At 36.8% G+C, this 15,580-nt stretch overlaps 1 protein-coding gene across 1 annotated transcript in view; it reads left to right on the top strand.

Annotated features, from left to right (window-relative positions):
• Window positions 1-2,251: 2,251 nt before the first annotated feature.
• The window catches only part of SPATA18 (spermatogenesis associated 18), a 59,365-nt gene continuing 46,036 nt past the window's right edge, over window positions 2,252-15,580 (top strand). The window contains exon 1 of the mRNA XM_044681733.1: window positions 2,252-2,338. Coding sequence (XP_044537668.1) covers window positions 2,252-2,338 — 87 coding nt within the window. The remainder of the gene's footprint in view (window positions 2,339-15,580) is intronic.

Here is a 15,580-nt window from a genome sequence, read left to right as displayed (position 1 = left end):
TAAAATATTTTTTGTGAATAAGCCACTTTTGGTTGCATGGGAAATAAGCTTGTTTTCATATTCCTCTTTTTAAAAAGACATATCATTAATATTGACATCTTTGTAGACCCTTTCTAATATTAATTTCTCTTATTCTAATCCCACAAAAAGTGTATTTGTGTTAAAAATGATATTTAAAAATGATATTTCAGGTGATACTTCAACATATATGTCTGTTTCTGAATGGACTTCTGTTCTTTGTGCTATTCAAAAAAGATCAGGAAGAGAGAAGGATTTAGAAATATACTTTGGGACTGAATACAGTAAAGCTTCACCATTTAAAAAAAATTGTGTAGGGACCTAAATTATTGAAGAACCAGAATTGTAGAATATGTGACAATAAATGGTTTTAATGCTTTCAAGTACATGAAGTCAAATTAATAGGTTTGATCAGCAGGGGAATGGGCTTAAAAGACCAGATTAGAAAGATATGCCATCTAAAGAGCTGAGGGTGTTTGGAAAGTTTGTTTCCTAAAATATTAAAGCAATTTCCTTGCACTGTTGTTTGGAAATTCTTTTTAAGCAAATAATGCCAGTCGTGTCTTAATTACCAGTTTTTAAATTAAGTAGTTTCTGGATTAATGAGGTTTTATCATATAAGTAACTTTTTATACCATAAAACCTTGTCCAAACCTGTGAAGTTAGGCCTTCATATATGCTCATCTTGGAACCCCCAAAGCCATCCGTCTGCACTGGGAAAAACAAAAAAAAAAAAAAACCCAAGGCAATTAAGGCTAGAAGTTTTTGGTCAATGGTGGTTTCATGTGCATCACCCACAATTTCGCTTACATTAGTCAGGGACGCGATTCCTGGGACATAGTCCACTCATATTGGCGTCTTGCTCATTCCATTGATTTAAGTATTTGGAGCAAAGATTTGCTGATTTATGTGAAGAAGACCTTAAGAGGGATTTGAATTAGATTTTGAAGTAGCATCTGCTTTCTCCTCTAGTTTCATGCCAAAGTTTTCACGTTAGGATTTCACAGGCGCTCAGATTTAGCAATTTCTTTTTTCCTGTTTAGAAGAAGTACTTTTTGGGAGAAATATCTCCCAATGTGTTCTAAGATAGCATTTAAAGATAGCATTTAGGGGTATTGAGCTGGCAATTTATAACATTTTCTTTTCACATTAAAGCCCTTGCCCCTCTAGTTTTCCTCATCCTCCTTACTCTTCAACTTCACCTGCTCTTGCTAAATCTGAAGGCATAGGTGTGAGGAGATAGAGAATGGGTCGAAACACACTGGCTTTCTGTTCTTTCCTAAAAACTGAACCAATTGCTAAACTGTAAAATAAAACTTGCCTCTCTGGTGCTTAATAAAGGCCATGGGGTTTTCTCCCCAAACACAGGACTTGAAATAGGGGAGAAGAATCTGAATTTAGGGAGTTGGAGGGAAAAGTTCACTTGAATATTTCTGACTTGGACTTCTGTTCCCATGCTCTGGATTTTAGTGGCTCTTGCTTTGTAAGGTATAAGAGGTGACTCTCCTCTGTATCAAGGCTCGAGTCATGCCTTTCTGCACCACAGTAGCTTCTGGATCCAGGTTCAGGGGTCAGTTCCCGTAAGAGTTCATCTCAATATCCTTGACCTCTTGCGTCTGTTCCCTCCCCTTCAGAAAGCAGCAGCACTAATAGTAGCATCAATAGCATTAGCAGCAGCAAGAACAGCAGCGACATCATAATCAAGTTGGGAAGAGAGTTACCCCTCTTGGTTTCAACACTAGGAAAAAAAATTGGCAGAAAGGCTTGAAGATCCAAGGGTGGGATGGGGTGGGGATGGGGATGGGAATGGGGAAGGGTTGGGGGGGGGGAGGGGAAGGAAGCGAAGGAAGAGGAAGCGTTGCTACAACTGAGAGCTGCCCTCCCTTTCGCGCAGCGGTGGCGTCCTTGACAGCCGAGCAAAGCAAACGTCAAAGTTTGTTTAATAATCGCCTGGGTATAAATATGCACCAGTGGTCTAGGCAGCACCAGCTGGGGCACCGAGGGGCCGTGGATGCAGGTTGCTGAGGGCCTCCGAACATCTCCCTTCCCCTATCCCCTTCCCTGGCCCTTCCCATCCCTCGGCTGCAGGGGCTAAAGACCCCGGGGTAAAGAATGGAAACATCTGGATTCTAAGGCGTCCTCCCTTCCCCCGGGAAAAAACATCCTTCCTGCCCTCTGCCCTCCTTCCCCCAAACTGACATCACCATACACCTGTAAAACCCAAGGAGTAGCCATGGCGGACAGCCTAAGAAGATTAGTTAACAACGAAAGCTGTCGGATGTTGTCGGAGAAATTGGAGAACTGGTACAAGGACTACCATGTGAGTCCCTTTGGTCCAAGCCCCCAGCAGGAATCGCAGGGCTCGGCTATCGGCAGATCCCTGGGCGGGCAGCTTCCGTGTTAGAGGAAGTCCACACTCCCTCCTTTCCCTTTAAGGGGATAAAAACGTGCTTGGTAGGATCATGGGACTTAGTGCTGAAAGGGTCCTTCTACTCCAAGGATCATCTACTCCAATCCCTTCATTTTATAGATGAGGAACAGAGATCAGAGAGGGAGGGTGAGTCCACACAGAAAATGCTCTCATCACAGTGATTTGCCCAAGGTAACACAGAAAATTGATACTGGATACTTTGGAGTCAGTGGACTTGGGTTCAGATCCCCCTTCTGATGCTTACTACCTACATGACTTTTAGCAAGTACTGTAATGATTTACCTTCTGGACCTCAGTTTCCACATTTGTAAAAGGAGAGGGTTGGACTAGATGATCTGTAAGGTTCTTTCCAGTTCAAGAGATGTGATCCTAACCCAAGTCGGTCTTCTGACTCCATACCCACTGCCTTTTCCACTCCTTGAGCTGTAATTATTTCAGATTGGATTAGTAGCCTTCTGAGGATCCCTTCCAGTTCTAAGATTTTGTGATTCTATGATTTTTTTTGGGCAAAAGTCTCTAAATAGATCAGGACGCGGCCACGCACGCAGCAGACCCATAACATGAAAAAGAGAAGACTCCCACTACTTTTGTTTCTTATTTTTCGGACTATCGGGCAGTTCTGGGTGCTCCCGTCTTGGCGGAGCCTAGAACTAGAACGTTCTTTCTGTATAAAAAGCTGAGGAAACCCGGACTGCTGGGATTTCCTGGGAAAGCGGTAACCAGGGACGCTGGTTGCCATAACGACCAAAATTAAAGCAATTGACTAGTCTGGTCTAGCCTACCCTAGACTGAGGTCTTTCTTGCAGTGCATTCGTCACAATCTAATCCAAAAACTAAATATTACTAAAACACCTTTTTCTATAACCACGCAGCTGGATTTTTTTTGTACACTTATTTTCCACCAATCTCCCAGAGGGTGTGGGTAGCCTTAGAATTTATTATTATTTTTAATTCAAAATTTAAATTTTCTCCCTAATTCATGGAACCAAGGAAATACCTAATTAGGTTACTATAACGTTTATTCCATCTCAGTTCACAAAGGAATGGAATAAGATTATATAGGGCTTACTATGTGCCAGACACTTAACAAATATCTCATTTGATCACACAACTCTGTAAAGTATGTGGGAGGAAACTGAGGCCAACAGAGGTTACAATTCTAAAGTGCTATCCTAATCACAGCTCCACCAACAGTATTAGTGTTTCCCCAAAATCTTTGAGAAAAATGAAAAGTAACTGTTTGGTCAATAAATACTGCATTCACACTATGTTTAGATACTGAGGAATATAAAAAATAACCAAACCTTCAAGGAGTTGAAAAATATATTACAGGGATATAAAATGTATACAAATTCTCATAATACATAATAGAATATGGTTAGTGTAAAAAGAAACATACTAATAGCACAGTGGATAGATGGGGCATCCAGAATCTAGAAGATCTGAGTTCAAACCCGGCTTTAGGCACTGCCTTACCTGTGAGACCCTTGGCCAAGTCACTTAAACTATGGACACATCTCCCAGGATTGTGAGGATTAATGAAGATAATATTTGTAAAAGTATTTAGCACAATGCCCAGCCTTTAGTAGGCACTTAATCAATTTCTTTCCTCCTTTACTATGAATATGATTATAAATCTATGGAAGAAAATACTCATCCATTCAGGAAAGGATAAGGAAAGAATCAGAAGAATAGATAGGATTTCAACAAAGAGGAAGGTCAAGAACATTCCAGGATAAGAAATGGTTTGTGATACTTATTGTGTTGTCTGCTGAAAAAAAAAAAATCCAAAACTTTGTAGCTTGACATTCAAAGCTCACCATAAAATAGTTTTGATCTATGTTTTGTGGCCTATTTCCAACTTCCTCTTGCCCTATATTGTATTTCAAATTGGTTTGCTTATATAATTTCCACTATTTTTGCTATTCAGTAACATATATTCATATACACATAAAAAGATGATTAGAATAGAGGTGGAATAGGACTTATCCTTCAAATATTATCCTTCAAATGGTCTCTTCTACCAACTTTTCTTTTTCTAGTCATCTCAAGTCTAAATTTTGATGTTATTTTGATTTATTCTTCTCTTTTACCCAGTCAGTCATGAAGATGTATTTGTTTTTTTCTTTAGAATATCTCATATTCTTTCTTTTCAATCCATTTCTTTAGCTACTACATCAGCTCAGAACACCATATTCCAGGAATTATTGCTATTGCAGCTTCCTAGTTGGTCTCAGTTGCTCCTGAGAGATCTCTCCTCTCCAGAATATATTCCAGCTTTTATCACATTCATTCTTCTGCTAAGAAACCTTTAAAGATTTTCTAGATTCTGCTGCTTCAAGTTCTCTGCCTGGCTTTCACGTCTTTCCATACTTTTGCCTTATATTTATGTAAACACTTGCCTGACTTAAAAAAAAAATCTAATTATTATATATTTTAAGTACCTACTTTGTACTAAAGCACTGTACTAGGCATTGGGATTACAAATACAAGATGAAAAACAGGCTAGTATCTTACCTGGACAAAGCCTTTTAGAAGAAGAAATACAATATAATTTGAGGAAGGAGTGAAAGACCTCCCATAAAGAGGTTGAGTCTTGAAAGGTCTAGGGATTGATTTAGAGGTGAGGGCTAGAGGAAAGTGTGTTTGTATTGCAGTTTTGTGGGACGTCACCTTTGCAAAGATGGGAAATTGAATGCTAAGTTCAGAGAACTGCAAATAAGATTGTTTGGCTAGAAATTGAAAGTGGGCAAGGGGGGTTACTACATAGTATTATGTAAAGTAAATCTGGAAGAGAAAGTTGGGACTAGACTCCAAAAGACTTTAAATGCCAAATTGACTTGACTTTTATTTTCATTGAGCCTCCTCCCCACACATTCTGACTTTCATGCCTTTGCTCATATTTTTCTTGTATGGAATGCCATCATTTTTCTTCTTACCTTATTATTTCCCCAATTACCTTATCATTAGAGGCTCTGATCAAGTTCTATGAAACCTTCCCTTAAACTCCTTCCTTCTGAATTCTAATGAGTCTTATAAACTTCAGCTCATAATTTGTCACTTTATGTTGTTTTATTTATAATTTCATTTATGTAAGCCTTTATCCTTAATATATATAGCTTGCCCTATATATATAGCAAGCTCTTTGAGGTCAGAAACTATTTCTGAGAATATAACCTCAACAGTGCCTAACAAAACTGATTTGTTAATTAATTCATCAAAGATTGTAATGTTTTTGATCCATTTATGCAAAATTAAGAAAAGATATTCAAATTATAAAATAAATTTAAATGTTATAGGGCCATTTTTTAGCTCTGGAAATTTAATGGGACTCTTCAAAGAAGCCTATCTGCCCAAGATATAATTTGATTTTTTCTTAAGACTTTTAATTTCCTATCCCATTTGAAATTTAGGGATTTTTACAACTTGAACTTTTCAATTAAGATGAAATGGCTTCCTTTCTAGTTTAACCACCACTTGAGGGGATTTGTCCTCTACTACTGAGTTTTAATGCTCCATCTACTTTGTTCAAATTTTATTTGACCATTTACTCTATATAAGGCAACTGTGATAATTGTTGTAGATTTATTGGCACCCAATTTGGAGACCAGATGTAAATAATAACCTCCTTTTGGGTCTTAAAGCTGACTTCAGTTTATTTAATTAAAAAAATCTCATTTTCAAATCTGTCTGATTTAGTGACTGAAATACCATGTGATTTAGAATTTTATTTTTTATTCACACTACAAATTAGCCAAATCCAAATTATGGCTAGCAATTAATTCTGGAAATTTTCACAACTTAATGCTACTGCTGGAAGAGGACCTAGGAGCGTTAAATACATATAAATCAATGGATTTTTGTCACAGATCTGAGTTACTTTGCATCTGCCCTCTAATAGGTTTGCATTCTAGAATTTTTTGAAACTTTTTTGGGTCACACTGAAAACCAGATTTGGGGGAAGGAGGGTTTTTAATGTACTTTTCTATGGTAGTTAAAGGTGAAAAAAATGCCATAGAGACACAAAATTAACCTATTCAAGATCTGGTTATATTTAAGATAAAAAAATATTATTAACCAAGACTCTTGATTATTTTATGGGACTTTAATCTTTCATAATATACTTCTACTATAATGAGTTAAAATTGCACATCCAATATGTGCCAATTCAAAAGTAATAAAGAGATCTTCTTACAGAGATACTATCTGTTTATTTAATGTTTTTTGTTGACTAATTGCAGACTATCCCCTATAAGATGCCATGTACTCTTAAAATACAAAAGGACACAATGGTTGCTATAGCTATGTCCAAACATAGTTTCTTGTAGTCAATCTGTTTATGTAGTTTTAAATCTAGTTAGTGAATTTATATAGAATGTATTTTATAGCTTTAAAAACTTTATCATGACTAATAAAGTCATAGTTTCAAAATTAAAGTATTGATTTTACTTATATGATATCAATTTCTAAATATATGATTTTCCTAATGTTTATCAAGAGCAAAATTTGTTCATGTATTTTATTACTAATATACCCCATACTGTTTTATTACTAATCATATTATAATTATATTTAGCTCTTATTCCTCTAGGATCAAGTATAAAATTATAATATGATATATTATAACTAATGGGATATTACTAGTACCCCAAACACTTCTATTAAGTAGGGGGGCACAACATACTAACAAATTTACAATCAATTTTATCAAGTATAGCTCATGATGATAATGGGGAAGGTTAAATAATAAATTTCACATAGTTGTCAGCATTCATTAAGGTTTAAGGTCATTTCCCTATGCCTGAGATCAATGTTTTTGAAATTATTTTTGGTGAATGAGAAATATGGTATTGAAAATAAAATTTCTATGTTAAAGGATGGGGGGGTGGGCAGAGTTGCATTTTTATGTTGTTGATGAATAAGACTTAAAGTAACAATTTAATCAGAGGAGGAGAAGTGGAAAGAAATTTGATGTATTGGGTATGGTGGAAAAAGCACTGGAGTTTTGGATTCCAAGGACTTTATTCAAATCTCACCTCTTCTACTTAGCATCTTTGGTAAGTTGGGCAAATCATTTCACTTGTCCAGGTTTCAGTTCAGTTGTGGAAGTTGGACTGGAATGTATTAAGCAGAAGTGTGACATGGGTAGACCCATGCTTTAGGAAAATAGTACTTTTTTTTTTTAACCCTTAATTTCTGTGTATTGGCTCATAGGTGGAAGAGAGTGGTAAGGGTGGGCAAATGGGGGTCAAGTGACTTGCCCAGGGTCACACAGCTGGGAAGTGTCTGAGGCCAGATTTGAACCTAAAGAAAATAGTACTTTGACAGCTGAGTGAGGATCCATTGGAAAGGAATGATGAGCCAGGGAGACCAATTAGAAAGTTATTTTGCAATAACAAGGGCCTGAATTTAAAGGAAGCTGTGTGAATAGACAAATGAGATGCTGTAGAGAGATGTTGTAAAGGTGGAAATGACTAAGATTTTGCATAGATTGGGTTGTATACAATTTGAATGAGAACAAAGGGAGAGATCCCTTAGTTGAGTCTGAAGTGAAGAGATCACTTAGGAGCAATTGAAACCAGGTGGGAGATGACTGGGTGGCATCACTGATGAATAGAGATGTTTGAAAAAGAGGAGGATTCTTGGGAAAGGGTTGGAGATAATTATTTCTGTTTTGGCTGTTTGAGAAATTTACTGGGGATATCTAGAATAAGATTTCCAAAAGGCAGTTGACAAAATTAACTCAGGGGACACTCTTGATAGCTCTATATCTCCACATCTATACTGATAAAATCTGAAAATTTTCTGCATAGAGATGAAAACTGAACCCTGGTGAATTCCTTGAGGGGCAGGGATTCTCTTTTGCCTTTTTTGTTTCACTACTGCTTAGCACTATGCCTGAAATATATAATGTACTTAATAAATGTTTATTGATTGATGAACAAGTGAGATAATAAAGAGGGCAAATAGAAACATGGAAACAGAGGAGGAAAAAACAATCACAAAAACCTAGAGAGGAGAGAGCATCTAGGAAGAAAATGTGATTAAATATCAAATACTTATTGAGGTAAAAAATGATGAGGATTGAGAAAAGGCCATTAGATTGAACAATTAAGAGATCATTGGTAACTTTGGAGAAGGCATTTTCATTTGAATAATTAGGACAAATCATATTTCAGAGTTTCAGAGAAGAGTGAGAAGAAAGAAAGCTAGAGGAGGTGTCTACACTTTCTTGAGGACCATAAAAAGGGGAGAATTTTTTTTAAGAATGGCTAAAATGGGTATGAAGGAGCTAGTAGGTAGGGAGAAATTGAAGATAAGAATGAGAATTAGTTCGTCAAGGCGAAGGGAGAGATGGGGTTAAGGGTGTAACTTAAAAGGGTTCGTTTTGGCCAGGAAAAGAGCCACCTTTCTATTCAAGGCCATAGTAAAGGAGGATATTGTGGGGAAAGTAGAGCTCTTATTCCTCTAGGATCAAGTATAAAAGTTTCTATTTGGTTTTTAAAGCTCTTTCTAACTAGACCACTTTCTACCTATCCAGTCTTCTTATCATTTCACTTGAACTTTATGATCCAACTTTACTGGGATTCTTGTTATAACATGACATTCCATTTCTATCTTTTGGGATTTGAATTGCCCTTTCCCCTCCAGACCTGGAATGCTTTAGCTTCTCCCTTTTACCACCTGGCTACCTTCAAGAATCAGTTCAAATTCTACCTTTTTTCAGGTTCCTTTCCTGGACCTCCTGCTACTAGTTGCCTTCTCTTCTGAGATTGTGTAATTAATCAGTCAGTAAACATTTATTAAGCACCTGATTGGTTGTTGGTTATTGTCCTTCATGCTCTAAAAGGACCAAAATGATATCACATAATAATTGGATTTAACCAAGGCAAAGTTGCCCAAAGTCAAAATCCTCACTTTTCCAGTCATCAGTGTCCAATGACAAGACAAAAGTCAAGACAACTAGTGATAGCTTGGGATGATGTCCTTGATGTCTAAACAAATTCCAAGCACTCCACAGTATCTACTTCTACTGCCTTCATGACCTTTGCAATAAATTCTTCTCATCTGCCTCTTCTGCTGAAAGAAGTCTTCACATGCTGGGATAAACATCCTCTAACTCACTGTTGGGTTGGATGCCTTTCTTTTATCCTAATCCTAGTTTAGGCCACCTGAAAAAATGTTTTCTTGGGCTGTCATCACTGTACACAGAACCCGGCATTTGGGACAAAAACCCAATATTTGACAATAACTGCTGGGAAAATTGGAAAACAATATGGAAGAGATTGGGCCTAGATCAACATCTTATACCCTATACCAAGATAAACTCAGAATGGGTGAATGACTTGAATATAAAGAAGGAAACCATAAGTAAATTAGGTGGACACAGTAGTATACTTGTCAGATCTCTGGGAAAGGAAAGATTTTAAAACCAAGCAAGAGTTAGAAAAAATTACAAAATGTAAAATAAATAATTTCGATTACATTAAATTAAAAACTTTTTGTACAAACAAAAACAATGCAACCAAAATCAGAAGGGAAACAACAAACTGGGAAAAAATCTTTATAACAAAAAACTCAGACAAAGGTCTAGTTACTAGGAGTTAGGAGTAGGATTAGAAATCTCTTATAACCTTATTCTAAAATCTCTAAATAATGCCCCCCCCCAAAAAAACTCTAACTGCTTTCTTTGAAGCTTCTTCTTGCCAGTGGACAGGCCTAACTTAAACTACACTTACTATCTACAATTTAAATTCTATCTTACTAACCTATGCTAAAATGAAAAACCTTAAGTTTATAATAAACTCTGCCCAATCAAAACAGAGCACAAACCAAAACAGGTCAGGTTAGCTCTTTGAAGAAGGTAATGATCTTGGCGCTATCTCTTCCTATTAAACAAAGCATAATTCAGTAGCTGCCTTTTCCCTTTCTGCTTTTCTCTCAAACAAGAGTGGATGGAAAAGGGCATCAAACATTTCTGAGAAGCTATTTCTCCCTTAAACTTTAGGTGGCAATGAAGGGCAATAACTGAATTTCAATCTTCATCCAATCAATCAGAAATCACATTACTGAATCTTTCTGTTAGCTGTCTGCTTTTGATATTGGTCTCTTCAAACTGTTCTAACAAATAGCTCTCACAATCCCAGCCATTTCTTCAATCCTTATTTTCTATGTTCTTTCCTCTTCAGCCTCAGTCTCCTGTCTCCAATACTTATCTCTATCAATGACTTAAGTCAAAGCCTCTTGACTGTCAGGAAACTCACATTTCACTTATAAAATCTCTCCTGTGAAATTGATAGCCATTTGAAAATAACATCCCAAATGTTTATACCATAAGACTAAATTTAATGGGTATGACCTTAGACCATGAGCTGAGGGACCATAATGCCATGCAGCTTTAAGTTTCCAGCATGGTTCCATAACTTATTTTGTGCTCCTCTTTATGATCTTTGAGCTTGTTTGCTTTCTTAGGAGATAGTGGTTACTTGCTTAGTAGAAAGGGCTTCAAGTGAAAGAATCCTTTTCTTTGATTCTCCTGTCTCTTCAAGAATAAGGGTTAGTGACTAGTCCTATGCATTTCATTGATAACAGGAACTCAAAGTCAGGAAACTCCCCCTCTCAATATAGGTTGTCACCATGTCACCATTTCTGTAATTTGTGGTCTTAGGAAATTACCTGAGGGATTAAATTACTTATCCAGAGTCACACAAGCCAGTAAATATCAGAGGAAGAACTTGAATCCAGGTCTTCTTGATCTTGAGGCCAGCTCCCCATCCACTCAAAATGCCTTTCATTTCCTCACACTGTTATTTTTTTCTTCTCTTGGCTCATTCTTTTTTCTTCCAATGCTTTTGTATTCATCCGCCATTTGCTTCCATCTTCTTTTATTCTATTACCTGCCTTTGCTTCAATCTTATTTGATACATTTTTAGAATCTCAGTTTCACACAAGTCTCTTAAGGAAGATTTTCTTTTTCCTTTGTACAACTATTTCTTTTTGTCTTTTCAGGAATTATTTGTTGGGCTTAAGCTAGTGTATATATAGGTGCCCCTTTGCCCTGAAGCTTTAAAAGGAAATTTTCAATGCACTCAGGCAATTTTCCTAATTTGGGAGGGGTGGTACAATCCAGAAAGAGCTGAGATCTAAGCACAGATTTGGGAAATGGGCACATTTGGGGCATTGGCACAGCCCTGTCTATGCCACCAGGGTCTGACTGACCATTTCCTACCTCATCCCTATAGACCAGTGATGGGCAAACTTTTTAAAGAGGGGGCCAAAGGAAAGGAAATGCTTATCTGCCAGTCTGTTTCTAAGGCAACTCTTTCGAAGTTTCATTGTATGGTATCCTACTCATTGTATTTGTCAGATTAGGAATAATGTTGCATGGCCAGATAGAACATTTCAGGGGGCCACATCTGGCCCTCGGGCTGTAGTTTGCCCATCACTGCTACAGACTATTGCTAGTAGGAGTTAGGCCTGTGGTAGAATAGTAAGAGTCTTTTATGCCAAGTTTCTGAATCCCAAATGCTAGACAGGGAGGGGCAATGAATGGGAGTGGCAATGCAGTGATATATTGAAGTTAGGTATGCTACCAAACATTTGATGACACTAGGAAATAGGTTCCATATAGTTAAGTGATGGGAGTTTCTCAAGCTCTTGGATAAGGCAGAAATGATTTCCTGAAAAATTTTGAGTTCTTGGAGAACTTGGGCCCAACTCTCTGGAAGAGAGAAGGAATTTCTGAGCTTCATTCCAGATGTTTGAAATTTAATCACTCGTTCTCTTTTAGATGTTAATGAACATTTCTGATCAATGTCCTCTCCACCAACTCAAAGAGGTTGTTAATAGAAATATTGACTTCTTCCATGGAGAGATGTGCTCAGAGTCCTAAGCAAAGCTTCACCTTATAACTTTATTAAGTCAATCAAGGAATTTCTTTGATTTATCTCCCTCACAAACCTATGATATATTAATATAATTTTGACATTTATTTGGCATAAACTTACTAATTACTAAGATGTGTTGGTGTTAATCTTTGTATACTCCAATGAGTTTAGTTAGTACTCTAATGGATCTGAGAGCTCACTGAAGTGGGTAATCCCTCCAAGTGAACATTGCAGTCCATCCTTGCCTGTCCATCCAGTGCAACTTGATTCAAGCCCTCTCATAAACTAAGCACAGATCACCTGGTATGCTATTGACCTTACTCGTCTTCTTTTCCCTTCACATTTGTGGACACCATTGGTACACACAGGCTGCCTACAGGCTGTTCTTTGCACTTGCTATGTGACTAGCCCATCTTTTTCCTCATTTGTATCTATGTCTGATAATATCCTTCATGTGACTTCTATACAATTTCTTGTTTATAATGTGTGTAATCTGCTCACATTTATCACATGTTTCTCCATTGTCCTTTGGGTGATCTTCAGTTGCATTTCTCTGGATATGGAATTGTATAGTACTGCCCAAACTCTTTGTATAACACCATCATTTTGCTTATTTATAACCTTTCTCCCAAAGTCCCTAGAGAGATTCCTTTGGTTTTAATTTTTTTCTTTTGCCACATTGTGATTCTTAGTTTACTATGATCTTTTTTTTTTAAACCCTTGTACTTCGGTGTATTGTCTCATAGGTGGAAGATTGGTAAGGGTGGGCAATGGGGGTCAAGTGACTTGCCCAGGGTCACACAGCTGGGAAGTGGCTGAGGCCGGGTTTGAACCTAGGACCTCCTGTCTCTAGGCCTGACTCTCACTCCACTGAGCTACCCAGCTGCCCCACTATGATCTTTTAAAGTAAGATACAAACCTATCTATTTTTCCTTATTGCTTTCCCCTTCATGTTTCTCTAAGCCAGTTCTTCATCCTTATTAATTCTTATCACTGTCATTTCTGACCACTCCTTCTTTTCCCATCTTCTCACTCTGTTCCATATTGGGTGTCAAGATACAAGAATACACAAAGGATCTGTGACTTTTGCCCATGCATGAAGAAACTCTTGGTGTGAGAATGCCCTCTACTAATACAAATTATAGTTGTCTAGGACTTAAGTAAGTCCTAAGAAGTTTACTGAGGTACACAGAAGTTAAATCACTTGTCCAAGGTGACAAAACTAGTAAATGTCAAGTCCATCACTCTTAGATTGTCATGCTGTCACTCAGGATAAACTCATAGAATAGCAGTGCAAATTTGTTGTAGTTGGCAGGAAAGTAGTATGCAATTTGGGATTATGGAATGGAAGCACCCAATAGTTATAAAAAACCTGCATACACTAGCTGGAAATCATAACTACTATTGTCAGTCACAAGAGTTAGAGCAAGCCATCTTCATTAAGATACCAATGAGAAAAGTAGTATAAAGGGACATAACAGTGGAAGAATAATCACAATTGATTGTTTTCTTGTTAATTGTAACTTTTATTCCAGGTAGTTAGAACCAGAGAATTCCACTGAATCTTCTTATTTGGTCAAATTTTTTTTTTAATAATTTTTATTTTTTAGAAAAGTTATCATGGTTACATGATTCATGTTCTTACTTTCCCCTTCACCCCACCCCACGTCCTCTCCTCCCCCCCCCCATAGCTGATGGTACATTTCCCCTGGTTTTAACATGTGTCATCAATCAAGACTTATTTCCAAATTGTTGATAGTTGCATTGGTGTGGTAGTTTTGGGTCTACATCCCCAATCATGTCCGCCTCAACCCATTTGTTCAAGCTGTTGCTTTTCTTCTGTTTCCTCTCCTGCAGTTCTTCCTCTGAATGTGGGTAGGGTTATTTTCCATAAGTCCCTCAGAATTGTTATGGATTATCACATTGTTTCTAGTACAGTCAATAGTTTTTTAAAGTTTTGTTTAGTTTTTTTAGTTTTGTTTAGTTATTTTCCAGCAGGAAATCTGTGCAGATTCATGCAAAGGACACTCATAAGGGACTGTATGAATTGGAGAGATTTCTATCCTGAGACATCTGTGCTCTATCTCCGAATGAACTTTTGTATGTGTATGTGATTCTTTTCCTGTTCAGGAAGGACGTGGGGAAAACAAAGATATGTGTCTTATTCCTGTGTGCCTAGGAGACTGGGGACCCTGCTAATTTGTACCTTTGTAGCAGAGGGAATTGGAAAACTGGTCTGAGCTGATCAGACCATCTGAGGTTGGAGCTGCTGCTCTGATCTCATTTCATCCAGTGGAAGTTTGTTTCCTAATAATTTGTACTAGGATTTTCTTTGTTTCTCTTCCCAAGGAAAACAACACTCATGATGAAGAAAGCTACCCTCTATTATAGACTGTGTATAGTGGTTCAGGCTAAAGTTGAAATATTTTTTGAAAGCCGAAAGTTATAGTATATAATTTATGGTATATACCCAGATAAACTAATTATTTCTTCTCAGCTATTTGATTGATTAGTATTCAGTGCCTTTCTTTTTCAAATTGTCTTTAAAAATATTCAAGTAACAAAAAGCATCTTTATTAATCTCTTCCTCTCACCAACCCCTAATTAATCAAATCTTCAAAAAATAAAAAAAGTTCAAAATGAGTACATGATTTAGACATAAAGGGTGATACCATAAACAAATTAAGGGGACTATGGAATCATTTACCTCTTGATTTATGGATAAGGGAAGAATTTAGGACCAAACAAGAGGCAGAGAAGACCATTACAAGATATAAAATGAATTTTAAAAGGATTTCATATGAATAAAATCAATGTGAATAAGGCTAGAAGGAAAGCAGAAAGCTGAGAAAAAAATTTTTTACATTAAATATCTCTGGTAAAGGTCTCATTTTTCAAATATATTGAGAACTAAGTCAAATGTATAAATATGTCATTTTCCAATTGAGTGCCTATTTTTATAGAATATTATAATAAGCAACACTGCTTGCTTTTTTATAAAAAAATAAATTACACCTTTTAATTTTAAAAAATCCATTCTTGTCTTACCATCATTTCAATTTGAAAAAAGAAAAAGAAAAAAGAAAACTCTTGTAACAAATGAATAGTCAAGCAAAACAAAGTCACTTATTGGCTATGTCCAAAAAATAGATCTCAATCTGCTCTCTGAGTCCATCATGTCTCTATTAGGAGGTAGCAGATAGCATGTTTTATCATCTATCCTCTGATTAGTTTGTTTCCCAAA

Source organism: Gracilinanus agilis, chromosome 6, assembly GCF_016433145.1.
Source record: "Gracilinanus agilis isolate LMUSP501 chromosome 6, AgileGrace, whole genome shotgun sequence".
Taxonomy (NCBI): Eukaryota; Metazoa; Chordata; class Mammalia; order Didelphimorphia; family Didelphidae; genus Gracilinanus; species Gracilinanus agilis.
The sequence above is the reverse complement of the archived record's forward strand: the minus strand, read 5'-3'. Positions and strand labels throughout refer to the sequence as shown.